We start from the raw sequence: 27,081 nt of genomic DNA on the forward strand, positions 1-27,081 counted from the left end.
CTACAAACAAAGCTAGTGGAGGTGATGGAATTCCAGCTGAGCTATTTCAGATCCTAAAAGATGATGCTGTGAAAGTGCTGCACTCAATATGCCAGCAAATTTAGAAAACTCAGCAGTGGCAACAAGACTGGAAAAGATCAGTTTTCATTCCAATCCCAAAGAAGGGCGATGCCAAAAAATATTCAAACTACCACACAAGTGCACTCATTTCACATTTCTAGCAAGGACATGCTCAAAATTCTCCAAGCTAGGCTTCAACAGTATGTGAACCGAGAACTTCCAGATGTTCAAGCTGGATCTAGAAAAGGCAGAGGAACCAGACATCAAATCACCAACATCCATTGGATCATAGAAAAAGCAAGAGAGTTTCAGATAAACATCTACTTCTGCTTCATTGACTACACTAATGCCTTTGACTGTGTGACTATGTGGATCACAACAAACTGTGGAAAATTCTTAAAAGAGATGGAAATGCCAGACCACCTGACCTCCCTCTTGAGAAACCTGTATAGGGGTCAAGAAGCAACAGTTAGAACTGGACATGGAACAGCAGACTGGCTCAAAATTGGGAAAGGAGTACATCAAGGCTGTATATTATCACAATAATTTTGAACAGACACCTCACCAAAGAAGATACCAGATGGCAAGTAAGCACATGAAAGATGTCGCACTTCGTATGGCACTTGCGAATGCAAAGTAGAGCAGTGAATTCCCACCACACGCTCAGCAGACAGGCTAAAATCAAAACCCTGACAGCGGCAAAGGCCGACAAGGGTGAGGAACAATGGGAACTCTCATCCATTGCTATGGGGACCGAGACAACCCAGACATGTTTCTTAGAGAGATGAAACTTGTGTTCACATGAAGTCCTACACACGACTGTTCACGGCAGCTTTGTCGGCCACAGCCACGGCCTGGAGGTCTTTTGGCTCAGATGTCTTCCCCAGAGCAGCAGAGCCGCGGCAGCAGTGACGGAGCCGAGAGGAAAACGTCAGCCCCGAAGGCTGCATAGCGTGAGGTCCCATTTATGTGAAGTGACACGCTTAAGAAATGGAGAACAGATGAATCGTTGCCAGCAACCAAGGCTGGAGGGGACAGGTCGGATCCTGGTGATGGCAAAGCCCCACATCTCTCAGGGTCCACACCGGGGGCCTGGCTGTAACACTGCACCCAACCTGGCTGGGCGTCCCCGCTGAGGCTGAGGCTGAGTGAGGGCGCCTGGGCCTCTCTGGGTCATCCCCTACAACTGTGTGCATCTAGTTACCTCAAAATTAAAAGTTGATAAGTACTCAAAATTAGCAACTTCCTAGTGATCCAAACTAAATTAGGAACTAAAGAGCCTCTTGAGGAGGGTGAAAGAGGAGAGTGGAAAAGCTGGCTTAAAACTCAGCATTCAAAAGACTAGGATCAGGGCATCAGGTCATGGCAAACAGATGGGGAAAAGTGGATGAAGTGACAGACTTCATTTTCTGGGCTCCAAAATCACTGCAGACGGTGACTGCAGCCATGAATTTAAAAGACTCTTGCTCCTTAGAAGAAAAGCTATGACCAACCTAGACAGCATATTGAAAAGCAGACATATCACTTTGCCAACAAAGGTCCGCCTAGTCAAAGCTATGGCTTTTCCAGTGGTCATGTATGGATGTGAAAAGGCTGAGCACCAAAGAACAAATTATGGTGCTGGAGAAGACTCTTGAGAGTCCCTTGGACTACAAGGAGATCCAACCATTCAGTCCTAAAGGAAATCAACTCTGAATATTCATTGGAAGGACTGATAGTGAAGCTGAAGCTTCAACACTTTGGCCACCTGATGTGAAAAGCCGATTAACTGGAAAAGACCCTGATGCTGGGAAAGGCTGAAGGAGGAGAAGGGGTGACTGAGGATGAGATGGTTGGATGGCATCACCGACTCGATGGACATGAGTTTGAGCAAACCCCGGTAGATAGTGAAGGACAGGGAGGCCTGGCGTGCTGCAGTCTATGGGGTCGCAAAGACTCGGACACAATTGAGCGACTGGACAACAATGACTTGACATAGTTGGCTGTGTCTGTGCTTCGGGGTGGGAGCCCCATAGGAAGAGGCCCCCCGTCTCCCCCCACCGCTCCACGGCACCACCTTGATGGCTGGGACCCGGCCACTCGCGAGTCTTCATGCCATGGAAATCCACCAGTGCCGAACTCAGGGCTTGATTCCTTGGCTTATCAGTTGACTAGACTTAATGACGGGTGTGGTGGAGGAGTCTGACAAGATCGAACTGAAGAGTGCGTCAGGTCTGGGAACGACCCCGGGGGGACTTGGCCACAGTCACCTGACTCGGCAGGTCTGTGGTGTGTCTCTGGTTTCGCTTTCACTTTTCAAGAGAAACAAAGGTATCAGCCACGTGTAGGTCGGAAGCTCTTGTTGGTCACAGGTCGGCTGCAGACACAAGAGCTGGATACAGATCGGAGGGCGCCCTTGGGGAGAAGCGGCCGACCCCACGAGCTCACAGAGGAGCAGCGGCCCTCCAGCGGCACTCTGCAGTGTGTGTGACGCACCTTTGTGTCAGCACGTTCTAGGACAGACCTCTGTGGGCCCCGGGAGGACATGTTTTTGTTCAGACAGCCTGTTTTCAGCATTTAACAGCACAGTAGGGTCTCAGGGGACTCCGGGCCTCGAGCCCCCGTGGGGCCACCTTCCCCTTGTGGAAAGCAAGCTGGAAGGTGTGGCCGGGGCCCAGGTCCTCCTGCTCACGCTAAGGCTCTGACGCCTGTGGGTATTGGTCAGGCTCTGACGCCTGTGGGTATTGGTCAAGCCTGGCTTGCAGCTCAGGGTCTGTGGTGAGACCTCCAGGCTCTGAGGACGCCCCCCACTTGGGGGCAGTTCTGAGCCCACGGCCCGCCCCTCTCCCCACCCAGGCCTCCGTATACTGTGTGGCCGCGGTCCTGTGGACGGCCGCCAAGTTCAGCGTCCCCCGAGACCGCAAGCTGGCCCTGCCACGCAGGCTCAAGACACTCCTCCTGCACATGGCCAGACGCAGCGCCCAGGAGCGGCCTTCTGCCGCGGAGGCCATCGAGGTACCTGCCCCGCGGGGGCCCCGGCTCGAGGCCCGGGGCCGGGACGTGCTCTCGTCTCGGGCAGGGCGGGGTCAGACGGGGAGGGCGCAGGTTCACTTGGGCATGGGGCCTCTGCTGCTCACCTCCTGACCTTCCCCCAGCTTGTCCCCATCTCCAGTGCATCCACCAGCCAGGTGGAAGGGGGTAGCCTGGGCCCGAGCATGGACCCCTGATCCCCTACAGCCCCCCCCACGCCCGACTTCCCCATCCTCTTCCATGGGTCCAGCAGGCTGGGTGTGGCCCCTCGTTCCGTGGCGTCCCAGCTGACCATGGCCAGGACAGCCAGGGATACAGAATCGCAGCCCAGGCCCCAGGCTCTCCCCATGAAGGGGTGCCATGGGGTCTTCCTGCTGAGAAGCTCCCAGGCCTCCGGCTGCCACCGCATGCTCCAACAGGCGTTGCCCCGGGAGTGCCGGGCATGGCCGTGTGTCTGGACGCTGGGCTGTGCTTGCTTTCAGACCTGCAGTGGCTACCTCCTGCAGCGGGGCATGGACAGCCGTAAGATCCTGGCCCACCTGAGGGCGCTGACCTGCCGGGTAAGCCGGGCGCCACAGACCCCACAGACCCTCTGTGCTACCCCGGGCCACAGGGGGAGGCTCCCCCTCTTCCCATTCAGGGAGGTGGAGACCCCGAGCCAGGGTGGCAGGTCACGCCCCATCCTCTGGCCTTACTGTGCCATTGTCGGGGGGCCAGGCCCCCACCCTGGTCTCTGCTGAACCCCTGGCATGTCATGGGGATCACAGAGTGATCCTCAGCCTCCAGGCCTGCTGACCGGGCAGGGCCACATCAAGTGGCAACACTGTCCTTCAGATGTGGACACGAACTGGCTACCTTCGTCCACGTGAGGCCTGGCGGCCCCGGGCATGACCAGCCCCCACCCCAGGAACCAGAGGAACCCACTGCTCCGGGAAGCCCGTGTGCCCCGGGGGCTCCCGCTCCAGAGAGACCGAAGCCAGGCCCGTCAGCACTGGGGGGAGCTTGGGCTCCGGAGGCCATGCCCCCGAGGCCTCACGTTCATCTCAGCAGAGCTCGCCGTGTCCTTCCGTCCCAGGTTTACCAGGAAGAGGAGACCATCGGTCTGCAGCACGCTTTCTCGGTGGCTGAGCTGGCCCCCAGCCTGGCGGCTGCACCCAATCCTCACTCAGGTAGGACTTGGGACTGGCCCTCCCCGCCTCCCCTGCCTCCAGGAGTCCAGCCCTGCGAGGATGCTGGATGTGGCCGAGGACCCCAGATGGCGAGTCCAGAGCTGGCCCCCGGCCGCCCTGCCTCACTACCCCCGGCTCCTCTGACCCTGTCATTCAGGCCTCCCAGTGTCCAGCGGCTGGAGCAGGGACTCGCCCCCCTTCGTGGCCCGTGTCTCCCAGCGCACCCCCCACAGGACCCGCAGAGCCTGCCGTCTGCAGCTGGGTCTCTGGCCTGTTCCAACCTTCCAGCCACTCAGCCAAGCACTGCGCCCTCCCTCCCAGCTCAGGGCAGCCCTGGACGCTCCTCCTTCAGGCTCTCTCCTTGGACTCTCCCTTGCGGCGGCCCTGGGCTTGCTGGCCCATCCAGGCAGCACCCACGCAGGCCCGCACTCCCGATGGCCGGCACCCCCTACGGCCGGCCCCCAGGAAGGCAGCGCCCACGCAGGCCCGCACTCCCGATGGCCGGCACCCCCTACGGCCGGCCCCCAGGAAGGCAGCGCCCACGCAGGCCCTCACCCACCCGAGTCGCCCTGTGTCTGTCCCCAGACCTCGTGTGGCTCGCTGGCAACGGCAGGCTCACGGCTGCGCAGGGGCCAGTGCCCGGTCAGCCCCCTGGCCTCCACGGGGCCGAGCTGCTGCCAGAGGCGCTCGCCTCCCCGGACACTCACTCCAGGCCCGTCGTCCCTGCTGCGGACACAGGTGTCTGCAGGTGAGTGCCGCTCCCGGGGGCTGTTGGGGTCCCAGGCACCCCCTGAGTGTCGTCTGCTCCGCTCACAGGGAGAGGCCCACCCTGACCTCAGGGCCAGCCGAGGGGCCAGAGGACGGAGGCCAGCTGGACCTGCAGGGCGATGGGAAGCAGGCCCCCGGCCCAGAGACAGCTGTGCAGCCGGCGCCCAGCCCCTCAGGGCCCCTCAGGGAGTCAGCACCAAGAGGCTCTGCCCAGGGGTGCCCCTGGCCCCCAGCCCCCACCAGCCCACCAGAGGGGCCCTCAGTGCTGACGCCAGAATCTCTAGCCCCAGCCCTGCCCCTAGAGACACAGGAGTCCTCCCAGGATCAAGGGGCAGATGAGCCTGTCCCAATTCGAGCATCTTCTGTTGGGCTTCGGCCCCAGCCCCCCAGGACCCCCACAGCGCCCCCCAGCCCTCACCACCCAGCTGAGCCACCTAGAAGCAAGACCACCCAGGAGGCAGGCCAGGAACCTGAGGGCCCCCGGTCAGCCCCACAGGGCCCCTCCCCGGCCACAGGGAATCCAGACAGTCCCGGGGACGCCCCAGGACGCCAGTCCGAGTCGCCCCAGCCAGCAGACCGCAAGCTCAGTCCATCCGGCGTGGACGCTCTGCCCCTCCCGGAGGGGGTGGCCTGCCCGTCACTGCAGGAGGCCACGCGCCTCATCCAGGAAGAGTTCGCCTTCGACGGCTACCTGGACCGCGGGCTGGAGGCTCTGATCATGGGTACGAGGGGTCACAGGGCCCAGGAGCAGGGGCGGGCACGCGGGCACGGGGGAGGTCACCACGGGAGCCCGCCGCCACGACGCGGCCCAGCACGAGCGGAGCAGAGCCCTTCCGCGGCCGCGGGAGGAGGGTCCCAGACGCGCCCGCCCCTCCCCTGGCTGTGCGCCCAGCCCCGCAAGCCCCCGGGACCAGGGGGACCCGGAAAATCGCTCACCACATCCTGACTCGTTCCTCCGCCAACGCAGGGGAGTACATTTACGCCCTGAAAGACCTCACCTACGCCACGTTCTGCGGGGCCATATCGGAGAAGTTCTGCGACCTCTACTGGGGCGAGAAGCTGCTGCAGAACCTCTTCAAGGTGGTGAACGGACGGACACCGCCCTCGGGGAAGTAAGACCCCCCCTGGCGCGGACCCCGGCTCCTCTCCCGGGCCCCCGCCTCCACCTGCCCCTGGGGCTCGCCTCCAGCCCGCGTCCAGCTCGGCGGTGCCCGGGGCAGCCACCGCGGGCCCCCTTCCGGGTGAAGTGCTCCCTGCGCAACCGCTCCTCGGGCAGGAAGGGGAGTTGGGCCCCTATGGGGTTGGGCGGGTGCTCCTGCAGGGACACGTCCCGCTGCCCAGCTCCCTCCTGGGTCGGAGGTGAGGCAGCAGCTGCGGGAGTCAGGGCTGGCAGGCTCCCCTCCCGGCCCTCCCCAGCGCTCCCGGCACTCCCCCGACCCCCCCCCCCCCCCGGCGCTCCGGGCCCCCATCCTTCACAGGAGAGGCCGGGTGCCTGTGGCCCAACCCCTCCTGGGGGCTCCAGAGGGCAACGTGGGCGGGGTCCCGGCAGGCCTGTGCCTGGAGCAGCCGGGTGCCCTGATTCCCAAGCCAGCCGGAGCCCCATCTCAGCCCCAGCCCTGTTTTCGCAGCAGCCCCTCTCCCTGGGGGGAGGCAGATGCCCAGAAGGCCCGCTGTCAAAGGGCCCATGTCCACAATGCCTGCAGCCAGGCTCTCCCACAGGTGTGGGCAGGGCCTCCGTCCTGAGGCCCCTACCTCCCACCCGGGGACACCTCTGGTCAGCCTGGGGAGGGGCCCTGGGGGGGCGCCTGCAGGGTTCTCCGTTCTGATGGCAGTGCTTCCGAAGAGACCGGGTCACAGCCCGAGGACAGCGGGATCCGCGCTCCGAGCAGCTGCTCGCCATCGAGCAGAAGGGCCTCACGTCTTGGGTCGGGTGAGACAGGGCTCTGGGGTGAGACCCTCCTCCAGGGGGTCCGTTCTGTGGGGGGCGGGTGGGGAGAGTGCTCCCCAGGCCCGCAGTGGGCAGCAAGGGCGAGGGCTGGGTCAGCAGTGTGGTGATGGTGTGACAATGGCATCTTTCCTGGGCACGAGCCACTTAAGACCCCAAGGCCTTTCCTGCAGCTGGAGTCCCGGGCTCCTGACAGCTGAAGTCTCGGTCATGTCCCCAAACACCGTCTGACGCGTCAGGGCCCTAGGGGCCAGGCAGTGTGGCTGCGCTCACGCCCAGGATGGCCCCCGTACCACGCACACACTTGGATGTGCGCTGGGTGGAGGTGCCCGAGAACAGCCCGCTGCTCGCTGGGACCCCGGGTTCCCAGGTCCCTCTACCTCGTCTGAGAACAGTCCCAGGTTCCCTGGGATCTCCTCCCTGACTCCGCCCTGCACAGTGGCCCACTCAGGGGACCCAGGGACCCCGACCCTGAGGACCCTCCCAGCCCCTCCTCGGGACCTGACGCCTCTCCCAACAGTCAGGGCTGAACTGTCTCCTGGAACCAGCGTCGCCATGCGTGACCCCCTTTCCTTTGTTCAGGGAAGGAGAAGCCGGGTGTGGACTCAGACGAACTCTCTCAGGGCAACTTCGAAGTGGGGTTCCGGCCTCAGCAGTCAGTCAAAGCCGGGAGGGAGCGGCAGCCGGAGGCCCAGCCGCAGGGCGGAGGCCTGGCTAGGGGCACCGAGGCTGAGTCCCGGCCCCCCTGGCCCCCTGAGCACAGCCTGGCTGTGAGCCCCACCCCAGCAGGCGCCCCGAGCTGCAGCCCCGGCTGGTGCAGTGCCTTCTACGAGGCTGACTGTTTCGGTGCCGACGTGCACAGCTACGTGCAGGAGCTGGCCGGGCAGAAGGGCCCCAGGGATCCTGCGGCCGACGCCCAGAGCCCGGTGAGCCCCGTGCTTGTCTTGGCCCGGGGGGCGGTGCTGGCCCCGCACTTGCCCTTGGCTGGGGAATGGGGGGTGGTGCTCGGGCCGGCGTGCCGTGGGCCACGAGGCCGTGTTCCAGACAGGGCTCCCAGGTCCCACCTGCTCCCGCGGCCACCATGCTGGGTGGGGCTCCCACTGTTTGTCTTCCAAGGGGGGTTGTGCTCATCTGCGTGCACCCCCCACCTCGGGGCAGGAACCAGCTTTCCTCTCTTTGGGCTCTTGGTCACCAGGGGCCGGCTGGCAGGAGGTCACCTTGCCCTGGGGACCACAGCCGGGTTTGGGCTGCAGGGCCAGCATCATGAGGTGAGGAGCACCTGGCCTGTGGTGGTCAGCTCGGCCAGGCCCCAGGGTGGCTTCTCTGGTGGGCAGCACACTCTGTGTGCCCCTCCGGGTCAGGGGCAACCCCGGCTCTTCCCAGGTCAGCAGGGTGACGGCAGGCCCTGGACTGGAGTGTCCAGGCCTGGCCAGCCTGCATGCAGGGCAACCCCCCAGAGCTCCAAACCCAAGGTCTCTGCCTGGCCACTGGGGGTCTGCCTCTTCGTGACCAGGAGCCCTGACCTGGACTGCAGCCTCCCCTCCCAAGTGACCAGGGCTCCCACCTGGGCCACAGCCACGCGGGGTGCGGTCGCGGGGGACAGACAGGATGGAGCAGTCAGCAGTCAGGCGCCCCACTCCCACCCGCCCCCCCGCAGCCCCACACCTCAGCACCATCCAGCCACACCTTCCCGGTGTCCTCACCTGGCCACTCAGCCCCAGGAGAGAGCGAGCCTCAGGCTCAGTCCTGGAGAGCCAGCAGCCTCCTGTGCTCTTGGCGACCACGGGTCGTGTGTGTGCTCAGTTGTGCCCGGCTGTGACAGCCAGGCCCCTCTGTCCATGGGACTGTAGGCAAGAACACTGGGGTGGGCGGCCACACCCTCTCCCAGGGATCTTCACACCCAGGGACTGAGCCCACGTCTCCTGTCTCGTGCACCAGCGGGCGGGTTCTTTACTGCTGCACCACCCAGAAGCCCAGACGCACTGTAACTCAATCGAATAGAGAAGAAGCCCTGGGGTGGGGTCCCCGAACCCTGGCGGGCTTCCTTGGCAGCCCCTCAACTCTGAGCCCAGGCACCCACAGCGTCCCACCGACGCACTGCTGTCACACTGATCTCAGCTGGACCGAGAGATGGGGCCCCTGGGCGGTGGGGCCAGGAGGACGTGGCCCCTGCAGAGGCAGCTCACGCCGACCTGCCAACAGCCCCTGCTCGACGGTGCTGGGCAGCGCAGCGAGCCGACCTGAGTGTCCTCTGATGGCACAGGTCACATGCTCCAATGTCACAGGTCATGACCTCTGACACAGGTCACGACCTTGGATGTCACAGTCACAATCGCTGGTGGCATATCAGTGTGGACAGGCAGCCTGTTTCCAGCCTGCGCCGTGCTCAGGGCCAGGGAGGGTGCTGCCTGTTGCTTCCTGGGCAGGTGCCTCGTGGGGTCCGAGGGGCCCTTGTCCTGGATCCCGGGCTCTCCAGGTGTGGCAGCTTCTGGAGGGAGACTGGACCGTGGATGAGCCCAGCTGCCCCCTGCGTCCCATGAAGGTGGTCCTTAAAGGTGGACGCGGAGACCAGCTTGGGTCCCAGACGCGCTGGGCCCCGTCTGTGGCTTGCTGGCAACCCCACGGCTGGGACAAGGCTCCCACGCCGGGTCCCCCAGCGGCTCTGCCGGCAGTGCACACGGGGGACGGTCCCAAGGGGCACGGTGGGCTGGGAAACGCTGGGCGGACGACTGGTGACCGTGTCTTGCCCTTCTTCCTGCCCCTGGAAGGCGTGTCCCCTGGAACCTGAGTGCAGGCAGGTGAGTGCCTGCGCGCCTCTGCTCTTGGCCCGGGTGACCCTGGCCCCAGCTCCACACTCGCAGACCCACCGTGTCTGTTACAGACAGGGGTCTCAGGAAAACACAAAAGGCATAAAAAACCCGTGGACACGTTTCATGTCTGCCACCCAGCAGGCGCGCGTTCATGAGTCTGGGGTGGGCCGAGCCGCAGGAAGGCGCCTGGTCACTCCCGCCGCTGACCACGCGGGGGCGCCGTCCGCCCGGCTGCGTCGCGGCCTGTGGTCTCTCGGTCACCTCCCGCCGCTGACCACGCGGGGGCGCCGTCCGCCCGGCTGCGTCGCGGCCTGTGGTCTCTCGGTCACCTCCCGCCGCTGACCACGCGGGGGCGCCGTCCGCCCGGCTGCGTCGCGGCCTGTGGTCTCTCGGTCACCTCCCGCCGCTGACCACGCGGGGGCGCCGTCCGCCCGGCTGCGTCGCGGCCTGTGGTCTCTCGGTCACCTCCCGCCGCTGACCACGCGGGGGCGCCGTCCGCCCGGCTGCGTCGCGGCCTGTGGTCTCTCGGTCACCTCCCGCCGCTGACCACGCGGGGGCGCCGTCCGCCCGGCTGCGTCGCGGCCTGTGGTCTCTCGGTCACGTCCCGCCGCTGACCACACGGGGGCGCCGTCCGCCCGGCTGCGTCGCGGCCTGTGGTCGGGCGCGTCTCCACTCAGCTGGCTGTCCTAACAAGGCTTTGCTCCGCGTTTGAGTGGGAGGCACTGGTTGCCTTTTCTCTTTGTCCACACTTTCTGGGGTTCCCACCTTGTGCGTCCTGCTTTATTTATTGTCTACCTCAGGTCCACGTAAATCCAGTGGCCAGCAGGCCTAAATTGTGCCTCAGGTCATCCTCGTTTATCTGTCTAATGAACGGATGCTCCTTTAGTTCCATGAGAACAACCCTTGGTCGGGTGGGCAGGAGGAAATAACCTAAATTCAACAGACCCAGTGTTAAACGTGGACCCCTCGCCCGAGCCCGCCTGGGGCCAAGCCCACCAGTGTGGCTGCCAGGCTGTGCCCACGGGGCTGACGCCCGCTCACACCGACCGCCCTGCGAATCCTCATTCACGCATTTATCCCTAAGGTCTCAGCCTGGCTGACGCCCCTGCTGTCCTTGGGGCTCTGCGTGGAAGCGCAGTGCCGGGCTCCTTCCTGGGGGCTGCGTGTGGCTCCAGGCAGGACTGGCTTGGGGGGCCTGCCGGGATCTGCGCTGCTGGGTGTATCCAAGCTTCATGCAAAGCCGGCGGCTGAGCACATGGTGGGGGGCCTCCAGCCCACATCGCACAGGGGTCCTGAGGGGCGGCAAGCGTGGGGTGGGGGCCTTAGTGGATGGGTCTGGGGCCACAGAGGGGCCTCGTGGGACCACAGGTGCCCGTGGACCCTCACTTACGGCCAATCCCCGAGACCGAGGAAACCATGAGAGGCGTGGCCCCAGGTCCCCCCAGCCGGGGACGCGACACCTGGAGTTCTCTCCGGAAGGCCGCCCCTCTGACCTGGATACGCCCACCCTGCTCTCCCTGCCTTTCCTCCTGGGCGGCTGCGGGGAGGCCGGGCGGCCTGGTGGGGAGGGCTGCCGTTCACCGACTCCACACACGTTTGGCTGCCTTGTTTCGAGCGAGTCCATCGAATCTGGTTTTTTCCACTCTACTGAAATGTCTCCCAGTTCCGCTGTCCAGACTCAGACGTCCCGAAGGCCCGCCTCGGCCCTGTGGGCGAGTCTGCCTCCCCTGAACCCCCGAGGGCGGGCGCCAGGGGCTCACGACTCTTCCCTCTCCAGGAGCTGGAGCAGCAGCTCATGATTGAGAAGAGGAACTTCCGAAAGACCCTCAAGTTCTACCAGAAGCTCCTACAGAAGGAGAAGCGGAACAAAGGTAGCTTCACGGGACCAGGGCCGGGCTGGGGTCAGGCGTCCTGAGAGGGTCGGGCACTTCGTGCTGAGTCCGTCCACCCCCAGGCTCCGAGGTGAAGACCATGCTGTCCAAGCTGAAAGGGCAGCTGGAGGAGATGCGGTCCAAGGTGCAGTTCCTCGGGCTGGCCAAGAAGTACCTCCAGGCAAGGCCCCGCCCCTCCCTCCAGAGGCTCCTCCCACTAAACCCTCGGAAACACACCCGCCTCTGAGCGGCCGCCCCAGGTCAGGGACGGGGTGAGTGGACTGCCGGGCAGGCAAACAGCTCTGACTCACACCCCAGGTCATGTACGCGGAGCAGTGGGGCCTGGAGCCGTGCGCGCTGCCCGTGATCGTGAACATCGCGGCCGCCCACTGTGACACGCTAGACTTCAGCCCCCTGGACGAGTCCTCGTCCCTCATCTTCTACAACGTCAGCAAGCACCCGCGCGGCAGCCGGCAGCCCAAGGCGCGCGTCCTGCAGGCCGGCACCCCGCTGGGTCTCATGGCCTACCTCTACTCCAGGTGAGGCCTGGGGGACGCTGGGACCCCTGCACCCCCCCAGGCTCCCGGAGACCAGGGCAGAGCAGGCCCAGGGCGGGGTGGAGGAGGTGGGGCGTCTCCCTGCGCACCTGAGAGGCTCTGCACGTTTCTGTGTAGTTTCCATCAGAAATCTAAGTTTGTGTCAGTGCCCACTGGCCTCCTTGGCCAGGCTCCCGGCTGAGGGGCCCAGACCCGACCGCACGGGTCTGGGGGTCTGGGTCAGGTGTGCAGGGGGCACTTTGAAGGAGACCCCAGGAACCCGGCCGCCATGGCTGACAGCCTGGCGGACTCCTGACTCCACACAGGTGGGACCCCTGAGGCACTGTGACCCCCAAGGCACCGTGACCGCACCCAGCTTCCTAGGTCGGATGCCCCTTAACTAACATGGGGCTCCGGGGCTGCGGGCAGCTTGCACCCAGCCAGCTCTCCACAGCACTGCTGGGCGTAGGCAGGGTTTAGGCTCACGTGCACGCATGCTAAGTCACTTGAGTCGCAATAACTCTACGCGACCCCAGGGACTGAAGCCCACTGGGCTCCTCTGTCCGTGGGATTCTCCAGGCAAGAAAACTGGAGTAGGTTACCATGCCCTCCTCCAGGGGATCCTCCTAACCCAGGGATCGAACCCAGATCTCTTATGGTTCCTACACTGCAGGCGGCTTCTTGACCGCTGAGCCACCGGGGAAGCCCCTTAGGCTCATGCGACCCCAAATAATAACACAGGCGCAAGGGCTCGCCTGCAGTAGGGAGGGGCCAGGCCGCTCTCTCCCAGGGGCCCCCAGGCACCCCTGACCTCCCCTTCTCTCCATGCACCCACGAGCCCCACCTGGGGCTCAGGCTGTGGGCAGCTTCCTCAAGGGTCCACCCCTCCCAGCCCCAACCAGGTTGGACATGGACCTCCTCTCACGCGACGGTGGGAGCGTCACCCCAGGGTGGCTTCCGGGGGCTCAGCACGCCGCTCTGGAACCCCTGGGCTCTTCTCTGGGCTGGAGGCTGTGGCAGCCCCGGAACTGGAGGCTGTTGACAGTCAGTGGGGGACAGGACCCTCTGGGGGCAGCTGCCTCTGCCCCACTAGCCGCCCTCCCGAGGTGGGCTGGCGGGGGCCTCTTCCTCCGCCTCCCCCGCGGCATGGGGTGTCAGCCCCTCAGCCCTCTGACCTGCTCCAGGAGACGTCATGTGTGGCGTGGGGCGTGCGTGTCACGCGTGAGCACAGCGCTCCTGAGAGGGTGTCCCTTCTGTGGGCAGTCAGACATGGCTGCCCAGTCCCACCTGCACCTGGCTGGTGTACGGCAGGGGACCAGTGGGCCCTGGGGCCCTCAGTCCTGGACCCTCATCTCCTTCCCACTCTCCTGGCCCCGGGGGCACCCCGAGGGGGACCCTGCCTGAGGTCGAGGACCCAAAGCCCCCCTGCCTCTTTCCTGACAGTTTGCGGCTGGGGAAGGGCCCCTGCACGCGCGCAGCTTTCTGAATTAGCGGTTTCTACGAGGAGACACGGGGAGAGCCTCAAAAACTGAGATTAAGAAAGTCTTCAGGGACCTCCCTGGCATCCAGTGGTGGAGACCCTGAGCTTCCAATGCAGGGGATGCAGGGCTCGCTCCCTGCTCAGGGAACTAGGTCCCACAAGCCACATAGTGCGGCCAAAAAAAAACCTTTAAAAAAATAAAATTTAAAAAAAGTCTTCAGACTAAAAATGTTAAGGGATTTCTAATGTGATCAGTACCCTCTACCCCCCGGCTCATTGGTTCTGAATGGTGGTCCAGCCAGTGCCTCCAGCACAGGGCTCTCATGTTCACATGCAAGCACTCACACACACACACACGTGCACACAGCCGCACACACTAACACCCGCACACACAGCCACATACCTACCTGCACACACAGCGGTACACTCACACACCCACACCTACACTCACACCCATACACACTCACACCCACACACACCCACACACACCTGCACTTATGCTCACGCTCACACCTGCACACACAGCTGCACTCACACACGCTCACACCTGCACACACGTGCACATAGATGCACACACCCATACACACACCCACACCTGTGCACTCATTGCACACACCACGTGCACACACACACACACCCCCCTGCACACACATCTGCACACTCACACGCTCACACACACCTGCACTCATGCTCACGCTCACACCTGCACACACAGCTGCACTCACACACGCTCACACCTGCACACACACACGTGCACACAGATGCACACACCCATACACACACCCACACCTGTGCACTCATTGCACACACCACCTGCACACACACACCCCTGCACACACATCTGCACACTCACACGCTCACACACATACCTGCACTCAACACCCATACACACCTGCACACACACACGAGTGCACATGGCTGCACTCACCCGCACACACCTGCACACATTTGCACACTCACACCCATACACACCCACACACACCTGCGCGCTCATCTGTGCACACAGCTGCACACTCACATCCATACACACACCCGCACCACACTCATCTGCACACTCACTCACACACCAGGACCCGGTGTTGGCCGGCCCACACTGACCGCCGCCCCACCCCGCAGCGGCGCCTTCCTGGAGGGCTACGTGCAGCAGTTTCTGTACACCTTCCGCTACTTCTGCAGCCCCCACGACTTCCTGCACTTCCTGCTGGACCGCATCAGTAGCACCCTGTCCAGGTACCCCGGGGGCCGGCACCAAGGGCCAGGGCGAAGACAGAGGCAGAAGGGGGCTGCAGACGGGCCAGGAGCAGCCACTGATGCCCACGGTGGGGAGAAGCAGGGTGGGGACAAGGAAGGTGGGACCCCCATGGACTGGGGGATGTAGAGGGATCCCAAGGGCCTCGGCCAGCAGGCAGGCTCAGCACGGGAGAGGGTGGTGGGCAGTGCTGGACGTGCTCTCGCCCTCTCTGAGCTGGCTTGTCCTTGCCCCCAGATTCCCGCACAAGGTCAGGCTGGGCGCCCCAGGAGGGGACTCAGAGACCCTGCCCCCATCTTCTCTACCCACAGAGCCCACCCCACCACTCCGAATGCCTTCCCAACCTCGGGGCAGGCTGGAAGGGACAGTGGTTGCAGCGGCCCCTCTCCTGCCCAGGTGGGAAGGCGGGTGGGGTGGGGCTTAGGTGCCCCCAAAAGACAGAGCCACGCTCCCCCCACCCCCATCCCTTCTAGGGGTGGCGCAGGGGGCCCTGCCCGGCTCAGGACTCCTCTGCCTCCAGGGCCCACCAGGAGCCCACCTCCACCTTCACTAAGATCTACAGGCGGAGCTTCTGCCTCCTGCAGGCCTGGCTGGAGGACTGCTACACCGTGGACTTCGTGAGGAACGCCGGGCTCCTGGGGAGGCTCCGGGACTACCTCTCCTCCCAGGTGAGGCGGGGGGCAGGGGGGGACGCAACCCCCGGGAGGCAGCAGGTGACCCCACGTGCTTCTGTCCAGATCCTGCCTCTGGACGGCTCCGCGGAGCACCTACTGGGCCTGCTGGAGGTGGGCACCGAGCGGCGGGCTGAGGGCACCCTGCGTGGCACAGACCTGGAAGACCCCAAGGAGGTGGAGGAGGACGCCAGGCCCCTCAACGCCCTGTGTAAGAGGCTCTCGGAGGACGCCGTCTCCCGGAAGGTGCGGCCTCTCCCGGGAAGATAGACACTCACACACAGGCACATACATGCATACCTTTATACGCAAGCACAGACAAGCAGAGGTGCGCGCATGCAGTACACAGCCCGTCCTGCGGTTCCAGGGCACTAGCCCTGTGAGGCTGGCACTTCCTGTCAGCCCCGGACAAGGACAACAGAGGACCAGGGCCTCAGACCGCCCCACTTCCCTGACCCGTGGGCCAAGGGCAGGATCGGGATGTGGCCAGGAACAGGGGCAGGGTCTCGGGGGACCTCAGCATGACTCATGCAGACGGCACCAAAGCGCACAGCTCCGTCCGCAGGGGAGCCGCTGAAATCCTGGGGTCAGTGTGGCCGCAGGAGGAGGCAGGGCTCTGCCCTGCGGCTCTCGGCTGCCCGGGCCCACCCTGACCGGGGGGCCCTGCCCTGCAGAGCTTCCCCTGGCGGCTCTCCCGGGGCAGCGGGCCGGCGCTGCCCCACAAGGAGCGACAGTACAGCATCGCGTCGGCCCTGCCCAAGCCCTGCTTCCTCGAGGATTTCTACGGGCCCTACACCAAGGCCGGCGAGAAGGGGCCCTACTTCCTGACCGAGTACAGCACCCAGCAGCTCTTCAGCCAGCTGACGCTGCTGCAGCAGGTGGGGCGCCAGGTCCTCCCTGCTGGAACCGGGCAGGTGGTCAGCCCCCAGGTGCCCCTTCCCGGGCCCCGTCACGCGACGGCAGGGACAACGACCCAGGAACCCCCACCCCCTGCCGCCGTCTGGGTGAACATGGAGAGCCCCCACCCAGAGACCCGGCCCTGAGATGGGGCGCTGCCCGCCCTCTCTGTCCTTGTCCCTGGCAGGAGCTGTTTCAGAAGTGCCACCCCGTCCACTTCCTAAATTCGCGGGCCCTGGGCGTCACGGACAAAAGTGCAGCGGTCCCCAAGTGAGTGTCCGCCGAGGTCTGCGGAGCCTGAGACGCTGGGGTGGCCGAGGGTCTTGAGGCTCCACCCTGTTATTTCTGCTGGGTGGAAATGCCTTTCTGGACACTTTGGCTGACGGGCAGTGCCTTGTGGTTCTGGGCTGGACACCAACCCCTCCTCGGGGTCCCAGCGCCACCCTGTGTCCTGGCTGGGACATGCTGGACCCGTACCTGCATCTCTTGCAGGGCCAGCTCTTCTGAGTCTCTGTCAGCAAAAACCTGCAGCTTATTTCTGCCCAACTACGTCCAGGACAAATACCTGTTACAGCTTTTAAGAAGCGCAGATGACGTCAGCACCTGGGTGGCCGCCGAGATCGTGACCAGTCACACCTCCAAGGTCGGTGCCCAAGGCTGGCCCCAGCACAGGTCAGGGGTGCCAGTGGTGAGGGCACCTCCCTGTGTGAGCCCTCCTGTTGGGGGGGTTGGGCACGGAGGCATCCCGAGCTGAAGCCCCTGGAGCAGGTGTGCGTGAAGGGCACTCACAGCAGGGGACCCCGTGGTCCCCGGCCTCCACCCCACCGATGATGACGAAGCCTGCCGTGCACAGGCCGCACCAAGAGCCTCTGCAGCGTCTCCTCTCCCGAGTCCTGAGCTGTCTGAGCCCTAGGAAGCCCCGAGGCCCACCAGCGCATGCAGAGTTCCCCAGTCTTTCCTCTTTTAGGGAGACTCTTCCAACCTCAGGGGTTTATTAGCTGACAGACTGACCCCCTCCTCACTTGTGCCGGGATGCGGGCACTGGGAGCCTGCCCTCGCCCCCATCTGCTCCAATCCTCAATATCCTTCGAGCAACACCAATGTGCAGCTTTCCCCTCACCCCGTGAGGGGTGTCACACAGGCCTCCAAGCGCTTTGGGGGGACGCAGAGGGGCATTGGCGCCCCGGTAGCAGGCCAGAGCCGACTCCAGACCCACCTGGGCGATGGCCAGGGGACGGAGCCAGCATCACTGTGAGCAGAGGATGCAGGGAGGGCCGTCCCTGGGGCGGTGTGGCCCCTGCAGGGACCGGACGGGGCAGGGACGAGGGCAGGAAGCGCCCTGGGCGGACGTGGTGATTGAGCCTGAAACACACACGGTCCCCGTCAGAACGACCCGGAGACGACGTCTACACGCGTAAGCTCTGGTCTCAGAAAACAGTCAAAACTCAAAAGTTGGGCCAGAGGATGTAGCAGGAAGACTCTACACATGGACATCACCAGATGGTCAATACCGAAATCAGATTGACTATATTCTTTGCAGCCAAGGATGGAGAAGCTCTATCCAGTCAGCAAAAACAAGACTGGGAGCTGACTGTGGCTCAGATCATGAACTCCTTATTGCCAAATTCAGACTTAAATTCAGAAGAAAGTAGGGAAAACCACTAGACCATTCAGGTATGACCTAAATCAAATCCCTTATGACTATACAGTGGAAGTGAGAAATAGATTCAAGGGATTAGATCTGGTAGACAGAGAGCCTGATGAACTATGGATGGAGGTTCGTGACCTTGTACAGGAGGCGGTGATCAAAACCATCCCCAAGAATAAGAAATGCAAAAAAGCAAAATGGCTGTCTGAAGAGACCTTACAAATAGCTGTTAAAAAAAGAGAAGCAAAAACCAAAGGAGAAAAGGAAAAATGGACCCATCTGAATGCAGAGTTCCAAAGAATAGCAAGCAGAGATAAGAAAGCCTTCCTCAGTGATTAGTGCAAAGAAATAGAGGAAAACAATAGAATGGGAAAGACTAGAGATCTCTTCAAGAAAATTAGAGATACCAAGGGAATATTTCATGCAAAGATGGGCTTAATAAAGGACAGAAATGCTATGGACCTAACAGAAGCAGAAGATACTAAGAAGAGGTGGCAAGAATACACAGAAGAACTGTACAAAAAAGATCTTCACGACCCAGATAATCACAATGGTGTGATAACTCACCTAGAGCCAGACATCCTGGAGTGTGAAATCAAGTGGGCCTTAGGAAGCATCACTATGAACAAAGCTAGTGGAGGTGATGGAATTCCAGTTGAGCTATTTCAAGTCCTAAAAGATGATGCTGTGAAAGTGCTGCACTCAATATGCCAACAAATTTGGAAAACTCAGCAGTGGCCACAGGACTGGAAAAGGTCAGTTTTCATTCCAATCTCAAAGGCAGTGCCAAAGAATGCTCAAACTACTGCACAACTGCACTCATCTCACACACTAGTAAAGTAAAGCTAAAAATTCTCCAAGCCAGGTTTCAACAATACATGAACCTTGAACTTCCAGATGTCCAAGCTGGATTTAGAAAAGGCAGAGGAACCAGAGATCAAATTGCCAACACTCTCTGGATCATTGAAAAAGTAAGAGATTCAGAAAAAACATCTATTTCTGTTTTATTGACTATGCCAAAGCCTTTGACTGTGTGGGTCACAATAAAGTGTGGGAAATTCTGAAAGCGATGAGAATATCAGACCCCCTGACCTGCCTCTTGAGAAATCTGTATGCAGGTCAGGAAGCAAGTTAGAACTGGACATGGAACAACAGACTGGTTCCAAATAGGGAAAGGAGTAGGTCAAGGCTATATATTGTCACCCTGCTTATTTAACTTATATGCAGAGTACATCATGAGAAATGCTGGGCTGGATGAAGCACAAGCTGGAATTAAGATTGCCGGGAGAAATATGAATATCCTCAGATATGCAGATGACACCTCATGGCAGAAAGTGAAGAACTAAAGAGCCTCATGATGAAAGTGAAAGAGGAGTGAAAAAGTTGACTTAAAGCTCAACTTTCAGAAAACTAAGATCATGGCATCCAGTCCCATCACTTCATGGTAAATAGATGTGGAAACAGTGGCTGACGTTATTTTTCTGGGCTCCAAAATCACTGCAGAGGGTGACTGCAGCCATGAAATTAAAAGATCCTTACTCCTTGGAAGGAAAGTTATGACCAACCTAGATAGCTTATTAAAAAGCAGAGACATTACTTTGCCAGCAAAAGTCAATCTGGTCAAGGCTATGGTTTTTCCAGTAGTCATGTATGGATGTGAGAGTTAGGACTATAAAGAAAGCTGAGTGCTGAAGAATTGATGCTTTTGAACTGTGGTGTTGGAGAAGACTCTTGAGAGTCCCTTGGACTGCAAGAAGATCCAACCAGTCCATCCTGAAGGAAATCAGTCCTGGGTGTTCATTGGAAGGACTAATGTTGAAGCTGAAACTCCAATACTTTGGCCACCTGATGCGAAGAACCGACTCATTTGAAAAGACCCTGATGCTGGGAAAGATTGAAGGCAGGAGAAGGGGACGACAGAGGATGAGATGGCTGGATGGCATCACCAACTCGATGGACATGAGTTTGAGCAAGCTCTGGGAGTTGGTGATGGACAGGGAGGCCTGGTGTGCTGCAGCCCATGGGGTCACAAAGAGTCGGACACGACTGAGCGACTGAACTGAACAAAAGCCTTAGAGGTAATAGCGCATCCCGTTCGGATCACATCCCTGGGAACGTGGAAACACAAGGTCACAAAGAAAAAGAAACGACGTGATATGTCTGAAAGTAGAAGTGAAAGTCACTCAGTCGTGTCTGACTCTGCAACCCCAGGGACTATACAGTCCGTGGACTTCTCCAGGCCAGAATACTGGAGTGGACAGCCTTTCCCTTCTCCAGGGGATCTTCCCGACCCAGGGATCGAGCCCAGGTCTCCCGCACTGCAGGCGGATTCTTCACCACCCGAGCCACCAGGGAAGCCCTTGTTTTAGATGAGCAACGGTAGGAACAAAGGGAAATGAGGACTCTGGCTTCAGCAGAGGGTGCAGAAGTCACGGGACACAGCAGCTGAGATGAGGACGCCGCCGTTTCCACCGACGGCAAAGGATCAAGCATGCAGCGCACCAGCCATCCCGGGAAGTGTCTCAGCCCCACGTGGGGACAGCGGGGGACAGAGGCCACAGTGCTGAGCCTGGGGCGGAGGCCGGTCACCACAGGAGCCCACCACGGGACTCCAGCGTACGAGCCAGCCCCCGTATGGGGACAGCTCTGCCTGCACTGGCTGGAGACCTCCTGATTTGCATCTGTTCAGACCTGTGAAGAAAACAGACATCAATGGGATAAGCAGGCGTGTAAACGTCCTCCCACCAGGCAGGGGGACGGCCACGTGCTGAGTGACCCCCCAGGCCGTCCCGGGACCCAGGCGCCGGCCAAGCCCAGGAGCAGGGCGTGTGGTGGGTTGCAGGTGGTGTCCCCCCCGGAAGGGCGGCGCTGGCTGTGGCGACAGTCCGCAGGATGCAGCACCTCTGAAAGGAGGGGTCAAGTGAACCCTCCAGAATCTTCCAGAAGTCACTGGAGTCATGTGAAATCCAAGCACTGACTGAGGGGCCGTGCACTGGGTCGTGGGCAGAGACTCCCTCCGGAGTGAGGGGCAGTGCTGGGGGCTCCCAGCCAACCCAGCGCTCTGCCCTGCAGACCAGTGGCCCCGTGGAAGCAGGCGCCACAACCCCGTCCCGCCCGCCAGGCAGACGAGAAGCTGCCGGGCTCCCTGTGGGCCCCACTCCCAGAGGGATGTTCCCTGCTGCCCCATCTGTCCCGAGCCAAGGTTTGTCCAGGGATCACTGAGGGCCCCTGGCCTGCCTCTGTGCCTCTCTCCGTCCCCATCCCTCTCCACCCACTCCGCCCACCCCATCAGCGACCCTGCCCCTCGACCCTCGGAGCTCAGGATGAGTGTCTCTTCCTCTGGTTTCAGCTGCAGGTGAACCTGCTTTCCAAGTTTCTGCTGATCGCGAAGTCTTGCTACGAGCAGAGGAACTTCGCCACAGCCATGCAGATCCTGGGCGGCCTGGAGCACACAGCTGTGCGACAGTCCCCGGTGCGTTCCTCGGGGGCGCGGCCGCAGCCAGGCAGGAAGCCCCTGTGGGGCCGGGGTTTCACCTGTGCTTTTATTTTAGGCCTGGAGAATTCTGCCTGCGAAGATAGCGGAGGTCATGGAGGAGCTGAAAGCTGTGGAGGTACCAGTGTGCATGAGCTCCGGGGAGCTCTCATCCCCCCAGGGGAGGTGGGTGATGGGTGGCGGGACGGGTTGCCTGGCTGCCTGCCTCACAGCGCCCACCCCCACGGCCCCCCAGGACCATGTATGGCCTCCCCGTCTCCCCTGGGGCCACCCCGTCTCCCCGGCAGAGGCGGCAGGGACGCTCCAGGAGCCCTGCCTGGCGACTGTGCCTCACGGGTCTGACTGCCGCGGGGCGTGTGGGTGCCTCCTGGCTGCCTCTCGAGAGACAGTCGGTGAGGACACAGCCTCTGGCTGATGGGGCCAGGTGCCAGGAGCAGCCTGGGTCCAGCCCTGGTCCAGCTCTCTGCTAGCGGGAGGGCTCCCATGTGTCCTCGGCTGACAGCAGACCTGGGGCCCTGCCGCTGGCCAGCGCTCAGTCTGACTTGGGTGAGCGTCCCTTGGGGCCCTGCCGCTGGCCAGTACTTGGTCTGACTTGGGTGAGGGTCCCTCGGGGCCCTGCCGCTGGCCAGAGCTCAGTCTGACTTGGGTGAGCGTCCCTCGGGGCCCTGCCGCTGGCCAGCACTTGGTCTGACTTGGGTGGGTGTCCCTCGGCGCGCTTCTGGAACCAGCACTTCAGCAGCCAGAAGCGCACAGCTTTCTGGGGGGTCAGTGTTCCTCCTGTGCCCACGCGCTGCAGAACCTGGACTCCCCAACCCGGGAGCCAAAGGGCATTTTGAATTGGATGGCAAATCGAGGTGCGGTGCCCCCATGTACCGACTGGCCCTGCTGGGCGCCTGGGACCCCCCCTTACCCCTGCTCACCCCATGCCCGTCTGGGTCCCAGGTCTTCCTGAAGAGCGACAGCCTGTGTCTGATGGAAGGACGGCGCCTCAGGGCCCAGCCCACCCTGCCCTCGGCCCACCTGCTGGCCATGCACATCCAGCAGCTGGAGACGGGCGGCTTCACCATGACCAACGGGGCCCACAGGTGGAGCAAGCTCAGGTGAGGGGCCCGCAGGTGAGGGAGCTCAGGTGAGGGGCCCACAGGTGGAGGAAGCTCAGGTGAGGGGCCCGCAGGTGAGGGAGCTCAGGTGAGGGGCCCGCAAGTGAGCCAGCCAGGTGAGGGGCCCACAGGTGAGGAAGCTCAGGTGAGGGGCCCGCAGGTGAGGAAGCTCAGGTGAGGGGCCCGCAGGTGAGGGAGCTCAGGTGAGGGGCCCGCAGGTGGAGGAAGCTCAGGTGAGGGGCCCGCAGGTGGAGGAAGCTCAGGTGAGGGGCCCGCAGGTGAGGGAGCTCAGGTGAGGGGCCCGCAGGTGAGCCAGCCAGGTGAGGGGCCCACAGGCGAGCCAGCCAGGTGAGGGGCCTGCAGGTGAGGAAGCTCAGGTGAGGGGCCCGCAGGTGAGGAAGCTCAGGTGAGGGGCCCACAGGTGAGCCAGCCAGGTGAGGGGCCCACAGGTGAGCCAGCCAGATGAGGGGCCCACAGGAGAGCAAGTCACGTGAGGGGTCTCCCCATTCCTCCTATTCCTCTGAGGCCTGGACCCGCTGCCCCCACCCAGCCCTCACCCCGGCCCAGGCTGCTACAAGCTCCCCTCACGTGACTTGCCCGGGTTGGGGGGTCCAGGTTCTGCAGCGCGTGCCTCCAGCTCAGGGCCAGCCTGTCTGCAAGGACCCCCCCCACCACAACTCCATCCTGCCCGCCCTGCCCACGCCATTCACACCACAGTCAGGTGGAGGCTGGCCCAGCCTCCTCGGGGTCAAGGGCAGCATCCTGGCTTTGCGAGCAGAGCCCAGGGGGCACGGACCCCACCGCCCCCAGCTGTGCTTGTGAGACCCCTTCAGTCACTGAAAGCGGCGGTTTAGAGATAACACTATTATCCGCAGTGCACACTTCCTGCAAGAGGTCTATGGCGATCAAAGGGGACGCGGGCAGTAAGGGAGGCCACAGTCCAGGAAGGGCCTGGCCAGATTCTGCTTGTGTCTGCTCTTCTGACGTGGTTCACGGGTGCGTGTATTTGCACCCCGTCTCCTCATTAACAATGAAGGCATTCACATGGAACACACCACATCTTCGCCCAAAACCAGGGTGGGCACATGTGTCTGGGGAGTCCATAGCCTCCCCAGGCAGAACCAAGGCCTGCAGCTCAGAGACCCCTGTTTTCCGGATGACGCCCCGCGGAGTGCTGGCTGCAGCCTGACACCCCGCTCTGGGGGGCAAAGGCTGGCTCCCTGCGTGGCCGGTTCCCTGGGTGCCACGTCACTGAACGGGGCTGGGGCAAAGCGCAGAGCACCGAACCCGCCCGGATGGAATGGCCCATGTGCATCTGTTTGCTGCCTCGAGCTGCCTCACGCTTCCTTATCGTGGGGATTTCAGCACTGACCAGGCCTCCCACAGTACATCTCCAGTCAGCGTTTGTGGAATGAAAGCTGGACGGACAGAGAGAGGGAGGGAGGGATGGACAGACATGGGGCAGGTGGATGAACACGCCTGGGCCCTGAAATGAGGTCTGGCCTGTGATTAAACAGCAAACTGGCCCCTCGCGGTTTGAACTCTGACGCAGCTTGGCTGGGACTGGCCAGTGCCCACCAGCTGCAACACTGCCCCCGAGACTCATGCAAACTCATGTCCCGTTTCTTCCCAACACAGAAACATCGCCAAGGTGGCGAGCCAGGTCCATGCGTTCCAGGAGAACCCCTACACGTTCGCCCCCGACCCCAAGCTGCAGTCCCAGCTCAAGCAGAGAATCGCCCGCTTCAGCGGGGCCGACATCGCTGTGCTGGCGGCGGACAGTGGGTCGGGCCCCCGGCAGGGGGCCAGCGAGAAGCACTCCCGGAAGATCCAGGACAAGCTGCGGAGGATGAGAGCCACGTTCCAGTAGCGGAGGTGGCGGCCAGGGCGTGGGGTGCACATGGGGCAGGCCGGGGGTGGACGGGGACCCCCTGCAGCCCAGGAGGGGCATCGGACGGAGCGTGGGCTCAGACCCAGACCTAGTGACGGCACCAGGAGGCTGACTGTAAATTGAAAGATGTAAGATGCAAACCAGACCAGGGTGAGTAGGCTCCCCAGGAGCCGAACCCCCGAATGCTCTTTATGTTTCTCAAGAGACAAACAGCTTCCGCCCAGCCTGCCAGCTGCCCAGCCTGCTTCCAGAGCCCCACACTCCCACACCCCTCGGACTGTAACCTGGATGGTGCCCCCGAGCAGTGTTTGCGTGAGCCTGCCTGTGTCTGCCACAACAGAGGGCCGAGACGGATCCCTGGTCCCCCTGCTAACGACAGATTCCCAAGGGTTCTGGAACCTTCTGTGTGAACCCCTGAGGCTTCCGGGGGCCGCAGCCCAGCCCTGGGCTCACACAGTTCACCCCTGCCAGACATCCTGCCCTCTGCCCCGAGCGCTGGCTGCTCTCTCTGTCCTGGAGGGGTGGGGGTGCCCAAGCCTCGCAGCCTTCACCCTGGCCAGCTTCCTGCTGCCTGCCAGGGCCTCGCAGCTCCCACCTGGCCACTCCCAGTGCCCCATGGCCCCAGTGCCCACCACCCGCCACTGAGAACATGTCCCCATGGGGCGGGAACCCCTGTGCCAAGGCCCCGCGTCCAAGGGCGCAGGACTCAGACGGCAGCTCCAAAGCCGAGGCAGCCTCAGCGGGCTCAGTGGTCCCTCTGTGACCCCACTGGGTGGGGGGCGCCTGGGGGTGGTCCTGGACACCTTCAGCAGTCGTGCATGCAACACACACCTGCGGCGCCCCCCACGGTTGGCAGCCACGGCGCTTTCGGAGAGGAGAGGCACCTGCCGCCTCAGGGGCACCGAGTGCTCCCCAGGGCTGTTTCCATCGGCCCGCTGGTGTCGGCTTGACCAGCGCGGGCAGGACACACTCGGCTGGCGGCTTGGGGACCAGGGCGGATCATCACACCCCCACAGCAGGGAGGCCAGAGCCCCGGACCGTCCCAGGCACCAGCGTTCTTACATTGCAAATCGCTGCAAGACCCAAGATTCTTCTTTTGAGTTTTAGGATTAGTGATTCTTTGGCACAACCAGCTAGTGGTATTTCAAGGAAAACCATGACTGATAAAATGCTGAATTTCTAATGTCAGGGTGTTTTCCCACACACACACCCACTCCCGACACCTAGCTCCTGCATATGTGAAACAACGGGAGGCGCGCGGCACGCCTGGCCCTAACGTGGCTTCCACGCGAGAATTCGGTTCAGCAGACCAGGTCCTAGGTTTGCAGCATTTGAACTCAGCAGGGTCGGCGGCCACGTGAGCACACGCTCCAGCTGAACGCCCTGCCCCGGGGGCGGCGGCCTCGGCTCGCACGCGCCCGTCTGCATGTCGCTGTCACGCAGCCCAGTTTCTAATAAAGCTGTTTCTACCAAGAGGCCGCCACGGCTCCCGAGCTTTGTCCGCCCCGCGGGTCTGGGGAGCTCCTCACAGCCACGACGTCCCCAGGGCTGCTCGTGAGGGCGGGGGGCAGTGACCTCGGCTGACAAGCCAAGGGCAAGGCGGCCCCAGGACCAAGCCCCACACCCTGGGGCCTGCGAGCTGCCTCCAGAGGAGACGGCCAGCCTCCCACAGTCGCTGCCCACAGACGCCCCCGGGCACCACAGCCACGAAGCCTGCCCATTCCAGGGCCCAGCCACCCAGCCCCCATCCACAGCCCACAGGTCGGCTGGCCAGCTTGTCCTCACGGGGGGACTGAGGGGCGCCCCAGGCTTGTCATCACCAGGAAGGGTCCTGCTGCTGCAATGCAGGACTGGTGGGCACCGCGGGTGGGGTCTCTGCTGTGGGGCCTCCCGAGCCTGGGGGTCTTCTTGGCATCTCTGGGCTCCGCCCTCTAGATGCCAGCAGCATTCCCCGCCCCCCACCGCAGCTGTGATAACCTGCAACTCTCCAGACATTACCAAACATCCCCTGGGGAGCAGAAATGCCCCCCAAATCACAGCCCCTAAAGCACTGACCCCCCCAAATCTTGGTTTCCAGATACCATTCAGGTCTCAAAAAAAAAAAAAAAAAAGGAACAGCTAACTGGCTGATTCCAGGGCTGGGGTAGGGAAAGCATAGCAGATGAGTCAGGAGCTAAAGGGGGGAAGGGGACAGAGATAGATCAGGTCAAAAGGTCACAGAACAAGAGGGAAAGAGCTGCTCCCCCAACCAGAGCCGACCACGTGCACCCCACGTGTGACAGTGATGGGCTGTGGGCCAGGAGGAGGGTCAAAGTCTGAGTCCACGCCCGGTGTCAACAACAGCTGAACGAGAAAGGAAGAACCGGGGGAACCCGCCCAGTGTGCAGGGCAGCCCCGAGAGGTGCATCCTCCAGCCTTTGTGTGTTGGGGGCAACTGGACCCCGCGGGGCAGGACAGGAGGAGGGTGCCCTCACTGCGGGAGAC

General features: G+C 62.4%; 1 protein-coding gene across 1 annotated transcript in view; it reads left to right on the forward strand.

The window, feature by feature from the left end:
- KNDC1 (kinase non-catalytic C-lobe domain containing 1) overlaps window positions 1–26,073 on the forward strand; it is a 52,280-nt gene extending 26,207 nt beyond the window's left edge. Inside the window, exons 10-30 of the mRNA XM_020880005.2 lie at window positions 2,896–3,054; window positions 3,552–3,629; window positions 4,145–4,238; window positions 4,824–4,986; window positions 5,055–5,728; window positions 5,974–6,118; window positions 6,839–6,936; window positions 7,534–7,877; window positions 11,539–11,632; window positions 11,716–11,813; window positions 11,951–12,171; window positions 14,765–14,878; window positions 15,418–15,565; window positions 15,635–15,814; window positions 16,243–16,446; window positions 16,653–16,735; window positions 16,958–17,108; window positions 21,463–21,585; window positions 21,665–21,724; window positions 22,549–22,706; window positions 24,345–26,073. Coding sequence (XP_020735664.2) covers window positions 2,896–3,054; window positions 3,552–3,629; window positions 4,145–4,238; window positions 4,824–4,986; window positions 5,055–5,728; window positions 5,974–6,118; window positions 6,839–6,936; window positions 7,534–7,877; window positions 11,539–11,632; window positions 11,716–11,813; window positions 11,951–12,171; window positions 14,765–14,878; window positions 15,418–15,565; window positions 15,635–15,814; window positions 16,243–16,446; window positions 16,653–16,735; window positions 16,958–17,108; window positions 21,463–21,585; window positions 21,665–21,724; window positions 22,549–22,706; window positions 24,345–24,576 — 3,621 coding nt within the window. The 3' untranslated portion in view covers window positions 24,577–26,073. The remainder of the gene's footprint in view (window positions 1–2,895; window positions 3,055–3,551; window positions 3,630–4,144; window positions 4,239–4,823; window positions 4,987–5,054; window positions 5,729–5,973; window positions 6,119–6,838; window positions 6,937–7,533; window positions 7,878–11,538; window positions 11,633–11,715; window positions 11,814–11,950; window positions 12,172–14,764; window positions 14,879–15,417; window positions 15,566–15,634; window positions 15,815–16,242; window positions 16,447–16,652; window positions 16,736–16,957; window positions 17,109–21,462; window positions 21,586–21,664; window positions 21,725–22,548; window positions 22,707–24,344) is intronic.
- Window positions 26,074–27,081: the final 1,008 nt, after the last annotated feature.

The sequence above is a fragment of the Odocoileus virginianus genome, chromosome 7, assembly GCF_023699985.2.
Source record: "Odocoileus virginianus isolate 20LAN1187 ecotype Illinois chromosome 7, Ovbor_1.2, whole genome shotgun sequence".
Taxonomy (NCBI): Eukaryota; Metazoa; Chordata; class Mammalia; order Artiodactyla; family Cervidae; genus Odocoileus; species Odocoileus virginianus.